The 21635-nt window shown below is 36.3% G+C and overlaps 3 protein-coding genes across 4 annotated transcripts; all 3 read left to right on the forward strand.

Annotated features, from left to right (window-relative positions):
• The first annotated feature begins 1227 nt into the window (after positions 1 to 1227).
• LOC145205194 (UDP-glucose 4-epimerase-like) lies at positions 1228 to 4054 on the forward strand. Its single transcript, XM_080077854.1, has 6 exons — positions 1228 to 1458; positions 1660 to 1834; positions 1949 to 2099; positions 2179 to 2344; positions 2581 to 2706; positions 2932 to 4054. The coding sequence occupies exons 1-6, from the start codon at positions 1276 to 1278 to the stop codon at positions 3226 to 3228; spliced, it is 1098 nt and encodes a 365-aa protein (XP_079933980.1). The 5' UTR covers positions 1228 to 1275; the 3' UTR covers positions 3229 to 4054.
• A 72-nt stretch (positions 4055 to 4126) lies between these two features.
• LOC145205195 (uncharacterized) lies at positions 4127 to 5865 on the forward strand. Its single transcript, XM_080077855.1, has 2 exons — positions 4127 to 4476; positions 4624 to 5865. The coding sequence occupies exons 1-2, from the start codon at positions 4465 to 4467 to the stop codon at positions 5083 to 5085; spliced, it is 474 nt and encodes a 157-aa protein (XP_079933981.1). The 5' UTR covers positions 4127 to 4464; the 3' UTR covers positions 5086 to 5865.
• A 4543-nt stretch (positions 5866 to 10408) lies between these two features.
• LOC145204418 (flavin-containing monooxygenase 5-like) lies at positions 10409 to 20292 on the forward strand. Of its 2 annotated transcripts, XM_080076956.1 has the most exons (13): positions 10409 to 10580; positions 10649 to 10784; positions 10997 to 11168; positions 11315 to 11398; positions 15289 to 15404; positions 15496 to 15638; positions 15700 to 15785; positions 16113 to 16239; positions 16350 to 16538; positions 16597 to 16747; positions 18286 to 18389; positions 19265 to 19363; positions 19593 to 20292. In XM_080076956.1, the coding sequence occupies exons 2-13, from the start codon at positions 10664 to 10666 to the stop codon at positions 19797 to 19799; spliced, it is 1599 nt and encodes a 532-aa protein (XP_079933082.1). In that variant the 5' UTR covers positions 10409 to 10580; positions 10649 to 10663; the 3' UTR covers positions 19800 to 20292. The 2 variants fall into 2 exon arrangements, with proteins under 2 accessions (XP_079933082.1, XP_079933083.1); XM_080076957.1 differs by lacking the exon at positions 16350 to 16538 and having other exon boundaries at positions 10410 to 10580.
• Positions 20293 to 21635: the final 1343 nt, after the last annotated feature.

The raw sequence follows: 21635 nt of genomic DNA on the forward strand, positions 1-21635 counted from the left end.
CATGTTCTTTTGACGAATGTGTCCTCATTTTGGGGGATGGAAATATGGTAGCTACCTCCTACATTGTACTTTAATCAAAGTCACAAACCTACTGCAATAAAGAGAAAATGGAAGTGTAATGGACTTGAAATTAATATATTTTTTGAAAGAGAACCAACGATATAGTTTTGGCCTCATCAAACTTTCTGTTAATCATCGTGTACCGTGACGAAATTTCTTCCAATATCATTAGATCGTTTGTTTTCTTTTGTTGAGATGTTTACCGGTAAAAACTAGGGACAATTTTAGTCAAACTCAAACACGAGATTGGGTATTTTATAATTACTTGCGTTAATTAGGCCATATACCATTGAAACAAAAGTTCGGGATAGTTTGACGGGACAATCTGTTTGATTTTGACGTGTAGAATAATGTGAAACAGCATACAAGTAACCTAACGTATTTAACAAACAACAGTTTCAGTAGTGGATCAAAACCATCAACGGCTGGGCTTTTGAAAAAGTATTTTTTTCCATTGCGTTGTTTTATTGTATTATCTTTGGTAAATAAACGGTTACAATTATTTTGTAATATTTGCAAACTCGCATTGCGCGACCCATTGGACGCGTAAAAGTGCAAGCTCGTGCATGACGATGACGCAGTAGCACAAGTTGACGAATGACGATATTATTATCGTGGCAAAGCGGTTTAGTCGTTTATTTAACCGCGAGTGGCTACTGCTTTTAGAAGTACAGTTTAGCTGTAAACGTATGCGATAGCCATATGTTGACAAACACTAAGGCACGTTACAAAGTATTTGTTAGTTTTACTTTGTTACCGTGTTATAAAAAGCGCTTCTTAAGTAAGCTATGAACTTCGGCAACCGCAGACCTGCCTCCAAAATAATTAATTTGTTACTTTTCACGTGATGCTACTGTGCAGTTGATTGGTTCTGTTTTACAATTTTTTGTTTGTCTGAAAGAAACGAAGAAATGGTGTCAAAAGCTTAAATAGGCCGTCTCGCAAACGACCGAACGGCAGATGAGACTAACAGTTTGTGGTTTGGTAGCCTTCTTTTTCACCATGTCTCTGCATTCGATAGGAAACCGTCTCTGTAATATGTTATTGGTGCTATGTCCAGTCATTTGTTTGTTGTTACAGTCGATTGTCAAGCCATGCAACTAAGGTTTTGTTAGAAAAGTAATCTTGTAAATGTTTTATTCAATAACATATTATAGAGATTTATTCACTGGACTTTTGTTTGTTCTTACAGTAACTTATTAATTCCTACGTAGGATGAATGGTTTTTTAAAGACTAAAGCAGTGTTGGTCACTGGTGGTGCTGGATTTATAGGAAGTCACACAGTGGTTGAACTTCTACAGGAAAATGAAACAGTCGTAGTGATTGATAATTTGTCGAATGCTGCCTCTGATGCCAACAATCTACCTCCTGCTATATCCAGAATTAAATCTATTGTGGTATGCTTAATCTTGGGTCTTCAAAAGTTGTTTAATGATTTTATGCCAATTTTTTTTTACATAAACCATAACCATTTTTGTTGTTGGTTAAGTTTTTGTTGCTCACAAAACTTCGATCTTCCAACTTTTATTTAAATTTCTAGTTACGCCCTTTGCACAACTAACTTTGATAGTACAGATTTAAAACCAGTTTTTTTGTAGACCTCATCACAAGCGAAAAATCTTCATTTTATAAAAGGAGGCTATGGAGACAAATCTATGTTAGATAAAGTTTTCAAGAAATATAACATCCAAGCAGTCATACACTTTGGTGGTTTTAAAGCTGTTGGAGAATCAAAACAACTCCCCTTGATGTATTACAGGAACAATGTAGCAGGTATAACAGAACAGTGGATTTTTCTACAAACTTTGTGTCAGAATCTGAACAAAATTGTCTAGTTTTGTTCAAAAAATAGTGCAGTTATAGAAACTTATCATTTTGTTTCTTCAGAAACTTTAAATTTAATAAAAGCTATGAATGAGCACAATGTGAAGAACATGATTTTTAGTAGCTCTGCAACAGTTTATTCCGAAGGTCCTCCTGAAGACCTGCCTCTTGTAGAGGAAAGCCCACTTGGCAACTGCACTTGCCCCTATGCAAGGTACTGTCATTATCTTTTAATTATATTTTCCACTAATTGGGGTAGTTGTTTTCCTTCACAGCATATAATTGTTTTGCAGCACCAAACTTTTTATTGAGAATATTCTGAGAGATGTTACCATGTCTGATGATGGATGGAAAGTTATGGCTCTCAGATATTTTAATCCTGTTGGAGCTCATAAGTCTGGGAAAATTGGTGAAGACCCAAAAGGCATTCCAAACAACCTTATGCCTTACATAGCACAGGTCCACTAAATAGCCTGTAACTTATTATTATCCGGAAAAACATCTTTAAATTTGATGCATTATTTGTCATCAAAATGCAGTGTATATTGAATTTTGTAATGTACATAGTGTTGTTGTTGACCAGAGATCACCGCTTACTCCTGCATGTATATTGCTTATTCAGTATTAGACTCCTGTCATGCTGGCATGCAGTGGTGCATAGTTTATTTGACTTACATCATCTATCTCGTTCAAAGGTTGCAGTTGGTCGCAGAAAGCATTTAAATGTTTTTGGCAATGATTACCCAACAATCGATGGAACTGGGGTCAGGGACTATGTACATGTTGTGGATGTGGCTAAAGGGCATACTGCTGCTTTACATGTGAGTATGCCAGAAATGAACTAACTAATAAATGTTGAAGTATACTGAAAGAAGTAACAAATTGACCATTTTCTTGAGATAATTATTTAAAACCTAACACACTTTCATATTATTTCATATTAATTTATTTTATGTTTCATATTAATTTATTTCATTGTGAAACTCTTGTTATCATGCCTGTTTTATGAGAATAAGCATACTAATGCAAGTGTACTGACATGTTAGGCACTTGATGCAATGAAAAGTGGTTTTCGTGCATACAACCTTGGATCTGGACGAGGCACATCTGTTCTAGAAATGGTGCAAATTTTCAGTGAAGTTTCTGGTGTAGAAATCAAAACACAGATAAAAGAACGTCGACCTGGAGATGTTGCAATATTTTATTGTGACCCTGCCCGAGCCTGGAATGAATTAGGTTGGAAAACCGAAAAAACAGTTCATGACATGTGTGCTGACCTGTGGACTTTTCAGCAAAACAACCCGAATGGGTATGTATCTGCAGAATACAATGGAAAAACATGACACAATTATTAACATTTCCAAACACTATCAGCATTACCGTTTATATATTTTATTTAGATAATAGATACTCATGTATTTGTAGTTTTGCAATCAGTTACATTTATTTTTAGACATTGTATGCTTTAGTAGTGATTGGAAAAAAACGTTCTTGAAATACAATACTACGCAAAATTTTGGTAGACTGTTGCAGTTTTGCTGGATTCATTTTTATTTTTTGTTTGTTTTCACTTGAAACCCATGCTTTGAGTAGTACATGTGCAATTTTAGCCATAAATTTAATGTTTTTCAAAAGGCTGCACTGTATATTTAATATTAAAGATATGTTAAGCGTGTATTGCACTTATTGTATTAGTTGCAGAACTTGATGTTGTACCTTTTCCACTATTGGCTTCAATTAATCATTTATTTTACAAAGTGTTCCAGTTGTATTCCAGCAAAAATTTTGCCTCAAATTAAATATTTGATACGCCAGTGATCCGCTTAGGAGAAGAGCACGCCCATGTTTGCCAAGGGCGGGTTTTGCTTCAGGCTTTTTCACAATCACCTTCTAATAGTTGATCTGTTTACAATTTCGTTTGATGTGGAATGTTCAATAAAACTTGTTTCTTGCTTGCTGGCCCAAACTACATTTACACATATTAATCTGCCTCGTATTTATTGTACTCTTGGTTATATTTATTTCGCCAACGCTTAAACGTTTGTGCCAAAAGCAAAGGTATTTTGCCATATGCCGCAAATGTTTCAAGTTTGCTGTTATACCCATGTGTTTAAATGTAGCAGCTTTGAATGATCTAATTTCCTTACAATACAATCAATTTTGAAGGGCTGTCTGGTTTGAAACTTGGTGACAGTGTGTACGCAAGTTTGATATATTCCTACTTAACATTTCGAGACTTGAACAGGTTCAATATATTTGCATTATCGTCAGAATAAATACCAGTCAAAAAGAAATAAAGGCTTGCTTAGAGAAATTCTTTTTTGGTAAAAATAACAGTGACGTACACCAGGAGCTTTTATTGTGTATGAAGGTCGTGGCTAAAAGCGATCAAATATCCTCACGTCATTGCGTGACACAAGCACCCAGCACAGAAATCCCGGGGAAATCACCTCGGTGAAAATCCAGCAAACCAGCACCCGAAGCATTTAAACCAGGACTAGCAGTTATGCTTGTTGGCTTTTGTTTTGGGCTGCATGCTGTAAGGTAATTCGTGATGTAGCAAGAATATTACAAGCATTATGACGTCTTGGGTAAGTCAAAAAAACTTGCATTCATATTTTGATTTTGATATGTTAATAGCAGCTCAAAGAGTTTTTTTAAAGTATTTTAAGCGAACGGACAGAGCGCGTACTTAGAGTGTTTTGTGGTAATTGCTTAATTTTGGCATTTATACGCAGCTTTTAAAAAAACTGGGAAGGTTCATTGACAACAGAAATGACGGACACGTTGCTGAAAACGCGGTCAAATATGTGTGCGAGAGGCTAAACATTGATCCAAAAGCTGAAGAACCACCGAATGATCCACAAAAACAACACGTATTGTTGGACTTTGTCAAAAATATGGTTGTTGTTGGAGGAGTTGCGTATGTTGCCACACAAGCATTTCCAGGTGTTGCAATTGCTAGCCTAACATACTGGTTAGTAAACCACGTAGGTGAAGCATATGAAGAAATAAGCACCCTCACTCACGACGTTGACACCAGCGACAGTGAAAGTGAATACTATTCATGTAAGTCTAGCCTGGTCGACGAAACTGAAGTTCTTGAAGATCCATTACTACAAAATCAACCAACACCCACATGGTACGACAGAATTAAGGTCATGGCTGGTTGTTTGCTTGTGTTGCTTACCATGGCTTAAAAACAGGCCTGAGTTGGATTCAAACAACTTTTGTTGATCCGTCGTTAGACGCGATAAACGCTTGCGGTCGCGGAGTTAAAAAAGCATGGGGAGCAGCGAAAAAAACATGGGGCTTTATAAAACTGGGATTCTGTTTTGCTCAGGCGTGAACAGGTTCAAGATGAACTGTGGCGCTTTTATTGTAAGTGGATGCATGTCAGCCTATAGTACCTAATTCTTTTGATTTTCACTTTGTTTACCTCTTTTGTTTGAGCTTTAAATAATCTGATTATATACATCGCGTGACTTTTGCGGTTGGTGCAATGAAATGTGCGGTGCGAGATAGTTTGGTTGTTCTGATCCGTGGGTTGCGTGAGTGGCATTCTAACCAGGTGCTGCCTGTTGACTATTCGATCAAGAACATACCAAAACTGTCTCGTTGCATTAGAGTTCACTGGTGCCGTAGCGATCTTTTGATGCGATGTGTATGTTATTTGGTTGGTTTACTCTCCAGAATATGGACATATCATATTTCGTTTATTTAGTTGTGTATTATTTTGTAGGTTTTATTGATACAAACCTCATCAAAATCAACATCATTCCAACATGTGCTATTTGCCGTAATGTTTATATGAAGTCGTGTATTCTTTGAACTTTTGCGTTTCGGTTTGTGGATGTATATCAATTATACTGATCGCAAGCCCTGCTTATGAACATGATTTTCGTTGGATTTGCTTGTCGCATTTCGGTGCCTGTCATCACTTTTAACAAACAAATAATGAAATAAAACGCTTTAAAGTAGTTTTTAGGCTCGTCTACCCAACACAATGCACACGAATCAAATAAAACAAATAAGTCCTTTAAAAGAGTGGTTATTAGTGCAACCGCTTAGTGCTTTTAAGGTTGTAAACATAGCTGTCTCGTTTACTTGTGTCCAATCTAGAGTAACCTGAAGGGTTCAACAAAATTAAAGTCAAATGTCTTATTTCAACAAAATTGCGACTGTGAACCCGTTGTGAGCAGAACGCATTCAGGCGTAGCGCGTTTGCCGGACATAAAAATTAGAAACATCTAAAGTTTAGATTCTAAACAAACAAAATTGGAAATTGTGATGGCGAGGTGATCAGGTGAATACATTCAATCAAACATGGACAAATGCGTCACAGTGAAGAGCTAAAGAAAAACAACAACAACAATCCGCTAGGTTTGTTTTCGAACAAGGATTTTGCGAATACTCTTGAAAGTCTACAACCATGCATTATTAAAATAGACAAACTTTATCTACTACAAGGAAGGGGTCAAACTATTTTCACAGAAGACCAGACAATTTTAAGAATGGCACGCGAGGGTCAAATAGATTCCTAGCCCAAACGCAGCCGTTCTAAAACTGTGGTCCGTGAAGCTTGGGCGCACTACAATTTTATTTGGGGTCAGATATTAGCTGAGAAATTAAGCTCAGAAATTAAATCGTTGGAATTACAAAAACAAAATTATTGATTTTTTACCAATCATTTTAAAAAATAGGAAAATGTTCTGTGGCCTGTATAAAGTAATGTATTATTATTATTTTGTTGTTGTTAAGTAATGTATTATGTAGACCAGGGTTCTTCGACGGGGGCGATACTGACAATTTTGTAGTTTGGGGGGCGATTTTACTTCCCAGGGGGGCGATTTCAAAATTACTGATTCTATAAAAATATACAATAATTGTAAGACTAGGCTGACTTACAAGCAAGTTTTATTTGTCTTGGAAACAAACACCATGCACACATGGCGTATGAGCTTTTGCTGCTATTTGAATATATAGCATTTGGTGATTTGTTTGTACTTTTTGCGATCTCGAGAGCAAGGTTGGGCTGTTTATTTGGCCACAGGGGACGCTTTGTTAAGGCTATGTATGGTGACCAGATATACACCTTTTAATATAATGGTAAAGATCTTTCCTTCAAACTTGTTTCACTTTTACACTTTCTATAGGCCTACTAGCGCTTCAAAAACTGTGAAGTAATTTAATATGATAAATCTAGAAGTGTAAGTTAATAAAGTGGAATGTACAGGTTTCTCTTCTACCGAGTAGTGCCCCATTGTTTTCAATCAAAATAACAAAAACGGCTATTGTTTGCGCATAATTGTATCATCTAGTCTTATCTATGACGTCACAAACTTTGCTTGAATTCGTTAGAATTGCATGAAATTGACTCAGTGTTGTTTTAGCAATTAAATTGTGTTTTAACTGTTAACATAAGTATTCGTGGTGCAAGAACTTTAATAAAAAATAACAATGTAATGGGGGGCGATTTTAAGCCAGTGTCCTAGCAAGGGGGCGATTGTGCTGAAAAGGTTGAAGACCACGTAACCCTGTTTACATGAGCGAATCGAATCGCAAAGTTAATGCGCATTGTGTGACGTCACGCGTTCAATTCGCCGAAGCGTAAAATTACATGGCTTCCGAAGCGAATCGCATTGAAGGTTTTCAGAGTCGCGCGAAAAGAGTTGGTGATCATTGCAAAGTTATGGACAAGCGTAAATTACCAATTTTTTTAGTTTTTAAGTATATCTGGGATTGTTTGTGTATGTTTCTGTATTGTGAGCAAGAAGACAAGCAAAAAAAGTTTCAATATCTGTGCAGCAGTTGCTTGAGTTTGAAATTTAAAGTTGATAGGCGAACTGGTCGAGTGTGGATGTACCAAAGGTAAGAACTACCGTATTAATTAAACATAAATTTTTGGTTCTAACATAGAGAAACCATACATTAATTGTGCAGGAGTGGAAATTATTGGGAATCAGATGTCCAGTTGTACAATGATGGACAATGGATTGAAAACTTTAGGATGAGAAAATCAACATTCATGAGGTTGCTGGAATTATTGTGTCATGACATAAAACCAGGTTTGTTTCTCTTACTTAAACAAAACACATCTTTCTGATTATTTTAATTGGTTTACCTTTAGATGATATTACTGTACGGGAAGCAATAAGTGCTGAAAAACGAATGGCAATTGCCATCTACAAACTTGCCTCATCCGCGGAATATCGAACAGTTGCTCACAACTTTGGTGTGAGCAAGTCTTCTGTTTACAATTGCCTAAAAAGGTTGGAATAAGTTTGAACTTGTATGCAATGCAAAGGGTGAAAGAATTTAATGCGTTGAAAATTTGCAGATTTTGCATGGCTATAAACAACAAGCTAGCGATGTTTATCAAGATGCCAACTGAAAATGAAGCTAAGGAAATAGCAGAAAGAATAAAAAACAACCAACATTTTCCACAGGTATGTAAGACTAATTTCTAGTTAAAGAGAGAATACAACAAATATCTATGTGTTTTAGGTATATGGTTGCATTGATGGGAGCCACATTCCTATCACAGCACCAACTGATGGCAAAAAAGATTATACAAATAGAAAGGGTTGGGATTCCATGATTTTGCAGGCAGTTGTTGATGATAACTATATGTAAGTAAACTCTAAAACCGATATGGAACAGAAAATATTTTCCCATCATGTATGAAAACTTGAAGTGACTGTTTTTATTTTTTATTTTTAGGTTCCGTGACATCAACATTGTAATGCCTGGTAGCGTCCATGATGCCACTGTTTTTAAAAATTCTGGTTTGTTCAAATTTGCTGATCGGTTACCTAGGGTATGTTTATTGCCCAGTTACGGCTAGTTCTTTTGTCATGTGTCTAAAACAGCTTCTTTTTAAAGGCTCCAATTACACTTAATGGGGTTGAAGTCCCACTGCTGATTCTTGGAGATCCAGCATATCCAATGCTGCCATGGCTAATCAAACCTTTTATTGGTTTCAATTTGTCACCATCTAAGGAATCTTTCAACTGTTACCATAGTTCGGTTCGAATTTGTGTTGAAAACTCCTTTGGAAGGCTTAAGGCCAGATGGCGCATTCTTGGAAAAAAAGTAGATGCTTCGGTTGAACTGGCTCCATACATTATCTCAGCTTGTTGTGCACTTCACAATATTTGTGAACAAGAGCACACTACTATTGAGTGTTCTGAACTGATCCAAATCTTGCACAACCATACACACGGCCACTTGAGGTTGACCCTACCAGTGCTGGAGCCCTAGTTCGTCAGGCCATAGAGGAACATTTGTTTCAAACCCAACCCTTACGACGGTCTCAAAGATTTTAAATCAAATCAGTTGTGTGTGTGTTTGTTCACAATGGTATTTATTTTTGCATGAAAAAATACAAAAAACAAACACTAAATATACAAATGTGCACAGTAGTACAGAACAAAATTGCAGAAGTACAGTGTTTTAAAAATAATCAAGTGAAATGAAGGTACAGAAGGTATGAAGGAAAGGTATTAAAGAAATAAGTCTACATATAAAAAAACAGTCATAATCAGTAAACACACTATTTGTCTGTTTTCGAGGGGTCAGCGAGTTGCACCACAACAGCAGGCTGCTGCGAAATTTGATTGATGCCCTTAATAAAAGCATCAGTCATCTTAGTCATTATTTTATCACGACTTTTTCGGTCTTCTTGCTCCTCAATAAGCTGTAGAAGCAGAGTTGTATTTTCTTTATTCCAAAGATTTTTTCCTGACATGATTTATTATTGCTATCACCTTGAGTATAAACCACAAATGTTTAGCAAACTTTTTTATCAAAGAGATGCAACAACAGCAAACACAGTTTTTATTCACAGACTTGTTAGTTTGCTTACGTTTGGCCCACCAGCACAAAGGGCAGTATCAACACCATTAAATCGAAAACGTTGGGTGCAAATGTACAGCACGACAAAACAGCAGCGGGATACCAAAGTTAATAACGCGCGCACGACAGACTCCCAGAAATGGGGGATGAAAAGTTGACAGTTAATTAAACTAATTAACTGCGTTATCTCGCGTCGTTGGAAGCAAGGTTTCATACAAAAAGACTTGTCTTTATTGCGATTAACAACGTGCTACCATGAATTAGTAGGTCATCTGTAGTTTCCTGGGTGTCTTTTCTGCTTACATATAACTTCTTGAATCCCGCTGCTACACTAAATTGTTACTTAAATCACAAGTTATTTAACTAAAGTAGATCATTTTATGTAATTTTACAACAACTCGGACTAAAAACTTAACTAAACTTGCAACCTAGGCGGATAAGTAACAACTGAAAGTATCCAAGTTGATTTGTGCAAAAATTTGACAAATCAGCATCATTTGACAAACTGTTCACAAAAAGTTCCTGTAAGCGTATTCGCGCCGTAAGCGTGTTCAAACCACCTGTTTCAGGCGTATTGGCAATCGGAGATCTCCAATACGCTTTGCCTTTTTCCTTTTTCGGAAACGAGAGAAATGCGTATCGATTAAGCGTGTTGAATACGCTTAAACGCTCCATGTAAACTGATGTAGAAATAAGCGCTTACCAAAGCCCTGTTGTACCGTATTTGATTTTTGTCAAGAATCGTCGCATTTCAGTTTCGGGAAATCCCCAAATACAAGTTTTCAGCTTTGCCTGCAAGTTGCAACAATTATTGTGTTTCAAAGCGCTTTAACAATTGGTTAAGTAACGCAGTACCAGCGTGTTACATGTCACTAACATACAATAAATGTTTTGTACTGTTTTCAGGGTGTCTTATAACAAATGAAGTCCCCCAAAAGAATTTGCATTATCGGAGGTGGTGCAAGTGGACTTACTGCCATAAAATGTTGTTTGGATGAATGTTTAATTCCTGTTTGCTATGAAAGATCTGGCGATATTGGGGGTAAGTCTTGGTGGCAATGAAAAGTATTTAAAATGTGTCTTTAGGAACTAATCATTTGCCTCTGTGCTTTTTTAAATGGTTAGTTTACTTTATCACAATAGTCTTGATATCATATTACCCCTATGGTGGTTCATTACATTTACACAAACAAGAACTGAGTGTTAGCTTGGATAAATTTGTTAAGTGTATAAAAGTGCTTCAAAATTGCATAGGTTTGTGGAGATACACAGAGGAAAAGACTGTTGGTGCTTGTGTCTACAAATCAACCATTATTAACACTAGTAAAGAAATGATGTGTTTCTCAGACTTTCCAATTCCTGAGCACTTTCCAAACTTTATGCACAACACAAAAATTGTGGAGTATTTTAGGATGTATGCAAACAAGTTGAGTGATATATATATTTACTGTTTATTTTTGTGGTATCACATGTTTTTGTGGCTTATCTGTTTGCAATGCTATCATAAACTTTTGTTCATGCTCCTAATGGTGCATGCTACAGTATATCAATATCAACCTATATGTTAAACAGGTTTGGATTAGATAAGCACATTCAATTTAAAACTGAAGTTGTATCATGTGAGTTTGCGAGGGATTATCATGAAACTGGAAGATGGTAAGTGTTACCAACCAAAGATAGGATATACATCCAACCAGGATGTTAAATGACATTGCAAATCAATTGTTTTGGGTTCGAGCTTTTTTTTAATCTACCACTAGTTTCAAAACCACGATGGACTGTTTATGCAAATCAGGAAAACTATTTTTTTTAAATTACCACTTTTGCACTTGATGCAAACCTTAAAAGTGTGGCTTTCAGCTTGTCATACACATGTATTCAAAGGGTAACGTTAGAAACAAAGCGTCCGCTACTTAACACTATGTATTTGTTTTCTTAACACTATGCATTTGTTTAAGTGTTTGTTGGTGAAAACATAACAGACATTGTTCTGATAGAGAAGGCTGTAGGCACAAATACTGTTTCATATAATTTAGAAAACACAAAACATGTTTATCACTTGGGTGGGTTTGCAAATGCAGGGAAAAGTCATCTTCAGAAAGTGGCAGCCAGTGAGTTATGAAATATATAATAGTAATGGGACGAGTACCCGGTACTCACATGGGCTTCCGCAGGAAACAATACAGGGGAGGGCAATACTATCGTCACATCGCCGTTCGATAAACGGTATTTCAGAACAAAAACCATCTGACAGTGATACTCATTCTTGTCAATCCCAATGTAGCAAAGTAGTGCAATAAACAGAATATTAACTATCACTGAAGTATGTGGTAGGTTGGCAAATAACTTTTTAACGTAAGTAGAATTTACATACACATACCTTATTAGATGTAATAACAGACACAGTGAAGGTATCACATAATGGCTTTTTTACACATCCATCAATGACGTAATAATATGCTTGTTACTGAGCTATTGATAAGTAATAATGTTCGATTCATTTAATCTGTTGTAAAACCTCATCCTGTTGTGTTACAGTTACAGCTTGTATTGGGTGCATTTAACAGGGTGGGTCATTCCATGTCAACTGCCCAGGCCAGTTAACCCACCCCCTCAGATTTTTATAAAATTTAAAATGTGAATGCAGCTAGTTACACTGATTTCAACAACAAATTTTTTTTTGAAAACTATCAATGTTTCACGAAGTTATGACTTTTTGAAAATATGTCAAAAATGTGATCACTGCAGCGACGCGCATCAATGATTTTTAAAATACTGTGTTTAAAATGTCAGATTTCTTTCTAATTTGTATATTGTGGTCATTTTAGTAGGTTAGGTGAACCTTTAGGACATTCTCAATCACCTCATTATAGTTTTTCATGTTTTTGAAATACGGGTCAGTAATTTAAGGGGGTTCAGTTTGGGGGTATGCAAATGTGCATTCATGCGTAACGACAACTTTAAAAGCTCATATCTTGAAGAGCACACTAGCTACAAAGTTGAGTAATGGCTCAAATGAAAGCTCTTGCTGAGTACTTTCCTTGTTCTTAATTTGATAATGCTTCTCTGTAATTTGTTTGAAGCAGGGTCATAATAAAACACAGGTTCATTTTTCGGATATTTTTGTGATACTGCTTTTATTATCTATACTTTATGTGCCCTAATTTGTGATTAAAAAGTTGTTAAAATGCAAAAGTTTAGTGTAGGTGCCTCACTGGATACTGAATGCCACAAAAAGGCATATCCAGCACAAAAACAAGGTATTTTACCAATTGACTCTCTAACAGATGAAGAACAAGTGCTTCTGAACATTCGAGTTGCTGCTGATAAGGGCAATGAATGTTGTTTGGAGAACATATGTATTTTCCACAAGTACAATTACATTGGTCGGTACCCTTCTATGCAGAAGAAGTGTTGTCCTTTTCAAGTCCACACCAAACCAGTCAAAAACTGTAGTATACATTCTATCACTTGAGAATGTTACCAGAAATATAAAAATTAAAATTTAAACATTGTCCCGGGAAAAAAGGTGTGTGTCAACTACAGTACAAGACTTAAAGAAACTCTCTCTCAAAATGTATCATCAAATGAAGAAGCTTCGAGTTTGACTGACAGTGATATATATAACATTGCATTTACTGTTGAAGCAAACGAATCTTTCAGCAGGCTTAATGAAAGTTTACAGAGCGTTGAGGTGAATAACTGTGAAGTTGCATGGTGTGCCTTCAAGCAGTAACATTTTCTATGGGAAAAGAAAATTATTTCAAATTCATGATGCCTTCATGCAAAGATGTCCAATTTTTTTTAATGTCAGTGACGTAGCCCTATAGCAAGACCAACCTGACACTAAAGATGAAGACAAAATGAAAATAAAATCTTTTGACAACATTATCTCTAAAATGAAAAAAATTAAGAACAGTGGCAGTACGATAGCAGAAAAAATACAAGTCCCCATAATGACACCCAAGTAACTGGTCAAGAGAAAAGACTAGCTCAAACGGAAAATCACACCTTTTCACGGTACAATGTTTAAATTTTAATTTTTATATTTTTGATAATATTCCCAAGTGATAGGACGTATATTACGATTTTTGACTGGTTTGGTGTGGACATGAAAAGGACAACACTTCTTCTGCATAGAAGGGTACCGACCAATGTAATTGTACTTGTGGAAAATACATATGTTCTCCAAACAATATTCATTGCCCTTATCAGCAGCAACTCGAATATTCAGAAGCACTTGTTCTTCATCTGTTAGAGAGTCAATTGGTAAAGTACCTTGTTTTTTTGCTGGATATGCCTTTTTGTGGCATTCAGTATCCAGTGAGACACCTACACTAAACTTTTGCATCTTAACAACTTTTAATCACAAATTAGGGCACATAAAGTATAGATAATAAAAGCAGTATCACAAAAATATCCGAAAAATGAACCTGTGTTTTATTATGACCCTGCTTCAAACAAATTACAGAGAAGCATTATCAAATTAAGAACAAGGAAAGTACTCAGCAAGAGCTTTCATTTGAGCCATTACTCAACTTTGTAGCTAATGTGCTCTTTAAGATATGAGCTTTTAAAGTTGTCGTTACGCATGAATGCATATTCGCATACCCCCAAACTGAACCCCCTTAAATTACTGACCCATATTTCAAAAACATGAAAAACTATAATGAGGTGATTGAGAATGACCTAAAGGTTCACCTAACGTACCAAAATGACCACAATATACAAATTAGAAAGAAATACAACATTTTAAACATAGTACATCAAAAAGCATTGATGCGCGTCGCTGCAGTGATCACATATTTGACATATTTTAAAAATGTCGTAACTTCGTGAAACATTGATAGATTTAAAAAATAAAATTTTTGTTGAAATCAGTGTAACTAGCTGCATGGACATGTGAAATTTGAAGAAAATCTGAGAGGGTGGGTTAACTTTTGCCATTTTTCTGGGACGTTTGACATGGAATGACCCAGGGTGGAGACCCACGACGTCTTCAGTTTACGTTCCAGGAAAAGTTTTTGTATAACACTGTGTGAATGTTTATTGTGTTTTAAGATGCGGATTTTGCGACCTTTTGCGTTTTTCTTTTTTCCAGGGGGGGCACACGCCCCCGCTGCAGACGCCCATGGGTACTCAGTATCGAACGATTTCAGTAGTATCGATACTCATACGCGGTATCTAAATATTTTATCTCAGTTTTCAATACCGCAGGCCGGTTTTCACCATAAGAATACGGGCTTTTTGCCAATATTTGCTTCGGACAGCACAAAAATGCGCTTTTATGTGGAGATTACATTTTTCTGCATGTGTTTGTGTGCACGTCTGTACCCCGGCCATGGCAGATAAATTAGATAGTGATATACAACTAAGTACAACACTAAACTTAATTACTCGGTAATCATACTCAGTACTTGGTATCGAAGGTATATACATGTGGTCCCGGTATCGGTACTCGCTTCAAAACCTGGTATCGACCCATCACTTATTTATACTTCATTCTACTTCTAACTAAGTGTCCAAAAAGAGAGTTTTTTTTGTAGGATTGTTCGATCCAAAAACATTGAAACAAAAGAAGAAGTTGTAAACCTGTTTGACGGAATTATTGTTGCTGTAGGACACCATGCAGTGCCATATTTACCACTGTCATCTTTTGCAGGTACAGTACATATTTATATACTTCTGTTAATCCAGCTTTGTTTTAGTCATATTTAAACATTACATGTATTGGTCATTTATCTACTTTCAAGGTTTTGAGCTGTTTGGTGGGGGTCATATGCACAGTCATGATTACAGAAATTTCAATGGATTTGAAAACAAAAGGGTATTGGTTGTTGGAATTGGAAATTCTGGTGGAGATATATCTGTTGAGTTGAGTAGGGTTGCCAAACAGGTATGTGTTTTGGTTTCATTCAACACAAATCTCAGATTTAATTGTATATTTTTTGCCAAAGGTGTTTTTAAGTACCCGAAGAGGTGCATGGGTCATGAATCGAGTAGATGATTATGGACTACCACTAGATATTGTACGAATAAACAGGTAACAATAGACCTGATTAATGCAAACTCTTGCTATTCCTAAAATATTCATTATACATTTTGTTACTTCGCCACTTATAAAGGGGACACATATTCCCCATTTTTTTGTTTCTTTCTTATATCTTTTTTTTAGGTTCCAAATGCATTTAATTTTTATTAAATAGGCGTTTCAGGTTGTGACTTATACCTTTGGCTCATGAGACCACAACACAAATTTTAAATGGTATTCTGAAGGTTACCATGGTACCAAGTTTAAAATCATTTTTTTGCAATTTTTTCGTGGATACATACTCTTAGAGACAAAAAACTGAACTCTCATTCTATTCAGGTTTAATCAGTTCCTGCTTAACAAACTTCCATCAGCTGTGACTAACTTTTATGGACAGACTGTGCTCAACAAAAAATTTGACCATGAAACATATGGCCTTCGACCAAAGCATGCAGTACTTTCTCAGGTATTCAATATCTTTTAGGTGACATGTTTATTTAAAAGTAATACTTCCTGGACACAGAAATTGTTGTCAAAAAGAACAGTAACAGAGTTTGTTTGACACTATATGTATAGCATCCGATGATTAACGATGATTTGCCAAATAGAGTGCTAAGTGGAACTCTAACTGTCAAGGGAAATGTTTCTAGTTTTGCCAAAAATGGAGTATATTTTGAAGACAATACATTTGAACAAATAGACTATGTAATTTTTGCAACAGGTTATAACTTTGCCTATCCATTTTTGGACAATCAAATTTTAAAGGTGAGTTTCTGTTTTATTTAACGATCAAATTTATTTAATCTATTTTACTGTATGTCAGGTTAAAAACAACGAGACAGACCTCTATAAATATATATGGCCACCCCAGCTAGAAAGAAGCACCCTTGCTGTTGTTGGTGCCATTCAACCTGGAGGTGCAGTAAATCCAATTTCTGAACTTCAGTGCCGTTGGATCACAAGATTATTTAAAGGTTGGTTTGTTCATAATACCATACATAGATGTGAAAAATCCAAATCGACAGCCCCTGCTAAGAACTGCATTTTAAAATGTTTAATTTTTATGCAGTTGCTATGAATATTTTGCTTTTAATCATTACTGATATCACATATTTTATGTACTTTTAGTTGTGGTAACATATAGGACACATTATAAATGAAACCGATGGACACAACAGGAAATAATTATGGGTCCCCTTCCCTGAAGGGGACACATATTGATTTTACTCGAATTGTTTTTTGTTTGTTTTTCTTCCTTTTTTTTCTTCCCAAAGTTTGTCCGACTCGCTTTTCCATCAAATGTTTGATGGATTTGGCTGAAATTTACACAGATGGTAGATATAGTTATGTAGATGTGCATCCCACTTTGTTTTTGTTGATCCCCAGTATTTACCCCGCTAGCCCCCTAAAATGGGTATTTTCCCCCCGAAGTTTGTCCGACTCGTTTTTCCATCAAATGTTTGATGGATTTGGCTGAAATTTACACATATGGTAGATATAGTTATGTAGATGTGCATCCCACTTTGTTTTTGTTGATAACCCCAGTATTTACCCCGCTATCCCCCTAAAATGGGTGAGTTTTTAAACAGTGTCAGAATTGGCTGAAATTTGGATTTCATGTATAGTATGCCATTTATAGGTGTCGATTGTTGTGTTCAACCCTGTAGTCCTAACATTTACCCCATAAGCCCCTAAAGTGTAAAACGTATTTGTATGTTACTGGGCACCACAAACGAAAGATTTCTTTGGAGCAATAGTGTTACAAGGGCAACCAGTTGTATGTTGCTCGTTGGTGGGTTGCTTGGTGATCGTTTTTGCGCCATGGCAGTTAGGGGCTTGTTAACAGCCCTATGACGTCAGAAACATTAACGGTTGTTGCTCAAAACACCTCTAGTGGTCGAAATTTTAAACATTGGCGGACTGGGCTGAAATTTTGCAGTACTATTGATGGAGTCATTGTGGATTTTTTAGTTTGTGTGTCGAACCCAATTAGTTGCCTTACTAGCCCCCTAAAATGGGTCCGTTTTTTAAAACGTTAAATAGGACATACTTCAAACAATATCTGGGGTGAATCTAATTTTATAGTTTGTATTCTACATAGTATTATTATTTAAGCCCAGTGCCGATCACTGTGTTTTACCTTACAACACCCGACTTTCTCATGGTTATCTCTTGAAATGCATTATTTTCAAGTTTGCATGTGTGGGGACCCATGAGTTTTTGCCTGCAGAAACGACTAAAGTTATAAAAGACAGTGGCTAATATGGGACCCAATACAAAATAAGCATAGGAAATATATTTATGTTGTAAAATAGGTTATAGTGTATATGCAAGGTCAATATGTGCTAAGCCACCCTTCTAGTTTAATACTGTACTTAGGTGTAAATTATTATTTGAATTGGCTACAAACATGATACAACATGATATAAAACATCAATATAAAAAAATGAAATGTTTGTTATCACTGGCCTAGTTCAATGTTACTCAAAATAAACCACAAATTTGTTTCAAGGTTTATCTGAGCTACCTTCCAAGCCCACAATGAACTTTTACATCCAAAGACAAAAAGATGACATGAAAAAAAGATACTATGCCACACAAAGACACACTGTGCAGGCAATTTTTTTATATATTTGCATAAAACCCATCTAGTACAGGGGTCAGCAACCTTTTTTGTGATTCATGCCAATGCTTGTTCTTTCCATGTGGTTATGACTTCACAATATTTTTCTGAGTAATAGTGGTTTGTCCAGCTGGTATCAATAGTAAACAGAAAGCAGACAGATTAGTGTGCTTTGGCTGGAATTTAAGTCTATTGAATGATAAACAAATGTAAAATTAGTTATTAAAAAAAAAACACTAATGTACAACTTAACATACCGCTGGTGACGTAAGAGACCTTAAAACTAGCGTAGAATGGGGAATTTTTGTGACGTCATAATGCACCGAGCATCGAGCATTAACCTGGGATGCTCGGTGCTCGACCAAACAGAACATTTGCAGTTTTGGCACATCCCTAGTATATATAGTGCATGAACAGCACCCACTCATTCTCTACACCAGGGGTACGTGTACCCCTTGGGGGTATGAAGCACCAAAGCAGGGGGTACGACATGCATATTTGTAAAGAATGTGCAACAAGTTACTTTGTTATATGTCTAGAACGGGTTGGTTTTGTACTACTTACAATACTGTTTTAAAGCATGCATTTGACATGCAAGTTATAAATACACTGAGTTTAATTCCTATTATTACAATTTTATTTACTTCCATCGGCCATTGTAGACAAGGGGTACGAGAAAATTTCATGAAAGCTCAAAGGGTACGAGCGCTAAAAAGGTTAAGAAACACTGCTCTACACTTTCAATGTAAGAAAAAGAGTCTTATGCCTAAATCAAGAATTTCTGCACAACCTAGGCTTCTAAATTGTGATGTGTATTTTTATTTTGTGCTTGTGCCACAACTTGTGTACAGATTTTAAATTTCTGCAGGTGGATTATGTGAAATACATGGATGAGCTTGCTGCTGAAATCGGTGTAAAACCGAACCTCTTGCGGCTTGCAATTATGGACCCAGTGCTGGCCTATAAGGTACATTTCGCTTGTTAATGACAATCAGCGCACTCCAATAAAAGTGGTGTATTGAAAGCAACTATTTCGTTTGGGGGTAAATGAATGCTAATATGAACTAAACTGAGCTTTTTTGTTAAAAACTAAACTGAACTCTTTTGTTGGGAAAACACTTTGTTATAACTCCAGAACCCAAACAATGATACTAGTTATGTATTAAAGTTTCAGTGCATTTTATCTCTTCTTGTAGGTGTTTTTCCACGCTTGTACTCCATATCAGTACAGACTTTCAGGGCCAGGAAAATGGAAACAGGCAAGAGAAAATATCATGACGCAACATGAGCGTGTGAAACTTCCTCTGAAAACTCGTCCAAGTGTGCACAAAACTGGGTTGTCACACTTTTTATCATTTTTTCTTGTTGCAGTGATTGCTATATTCATATATCTCACAATTTAATTATTTTTTTTTAGTTTTTAAAGCAGGTTGCATCAATGCAATTTAAGAGAGGAGAAATTGAGTGTTATAAAAAAATATTTGTGATCCTGGTTTATTAACTTCTAACCAAAAAAATACTTGTGAAATCTTCTTCAACATGTTAAATATTTATTCATGTCGAGAAATTTAATCACAGTTACTTTCGTTTGTATTTTATTGGAAGCAATGTTTTTTGAAAGCTTGTCCTGATCAGCATAATGGTGATTCAACCTCACCCTAGCTACCCGGTCCCCAAACATTTGGGCCATGAAAAGAAGAAGTTTGGGATTCACTGTTGTAGGCCTACTTCTAAGATTTTATTTCTTCTTTTTTAAAGTGATGTTATGCAATTAAGGTTATCCATATGCAATTTTTTAAGCATTTTTATGTATTTAATTGTGTTCGTACTGTTTTTGCAATCGTTTTTTTTTAATTGAAACCTCGTTGAAATAAACAGTAATTTAGAAAAGTTGCAGAGGGCTCAGCATTTTTGAATTATTGATGGTTAGTTTTAGGTCAGAAATATTCTAGTAGGTACCTCACAGTTGCGTCTAAGCAGCGATCGAATGTTAGCACGTAACAAGGAACTTAAACTGTTAGGTCAGGGGTCGCCAACCTTTACCACCCAAAGAGCCACTCGGACCAGTTTCACGTAGTAAAAAAACACTGGGAGCCACAAAGTCGTTTTAAAATTTAAAATAAAATGCAAAACGTTTTTAGTCTTATGACATTCGACTTTTTGTTGTTGTTTAGCTAGTGTTTCATTGCATATTAGACACACCGGTATACTAGTCTCGTCAGCAGAGAAACAACTTTACGTAGCGTTGCATATTCTGTTTTTGCAGATTTGTATTCTATTGTTAACGCGTTTCTAACGTAACAATTAACAAACAGCTATTGTTACGCGCGCACACACACTGCAAACAAAAACAGTATTGTCTCATATTGCGCCTGGCCCATTGAAGGCGCTATACCGAATCAGCCGGTCACCAAGCATTCACCACCGGCTGATTCGGTATAGCGCCTTCAATGGGCCTGGCGTACTGTGATTTATATATGAGTGTGCCGTGATCGCTGGTCTGCATAGACGCTTTAGGGTTGATCCCAGTTATGAATTTATGTTTGTCTCATATTGCGTATTAACCTGCGCTCCGCCAGTTTGCCTCTTTCAGACTTCACGTTTGATGGTATAGAGATGGGGTTGCAGGTAACTACAACAAGCTAGTACAGTCATGCTACTGCACTTCAATTTTCGTGTTCGACTTTTGTGTTCAGCATAATCGTCACATAATTTTTATTCAAATGTACAACATTTGGTAAATTCAAAAACTGAGCCGCATCAGAGGGATCAAAGAGCCGCATGCGGCTCCGGAGCAGCGGGTTGGCGACCCCTGTGTTAGGTGTTAAGATTGTTTTAAGTATTAATGAGTAGTCGGTCTTATCGTTGCTTCTCCAAACAATAAAAATGACTTCAAACAACAGGCGAAAGACTAGAAACGTTGTTAAAAGTTCAAACGTTTGTACGCGTAGTGTTATGTAACATAATTTCGATAAGTGTGAGAGAAACTGCGGACAGAGAATTGTCACAGTACGTTATTAACACCGTTTCACATCCTGATATCAATGTGTTTTATGTCGCAACAACGTGGTTACCTGCAGTCACTAGCCTTGTTCTGTGTCATTGTCATCTGCTCTTAAGCATTATCTCAGAAGTTCGTTGCAACAGAAAGTAAAACAGACGAGTTGAAAAACCCTCAGAAAGTTAGCTCGCGGAGTGTTCGTTATTATAGGTCGCTAAACCTTTACCAGACTTATTGC

This window comes from Phallusia mammillata, chromosome 8 (genome assembly GCF_965637545.1).
Source record: "Phallusia mammillata chromosome 8, kaPhaMamm4.hap1.1, whole genome shotgun sequence".
NCBI lineage: Eukaryota > Metazoa > Chordata > Ascidiacea > Phlebobranchia > Ascidiidae > Phallusia > Phallusia mammillata.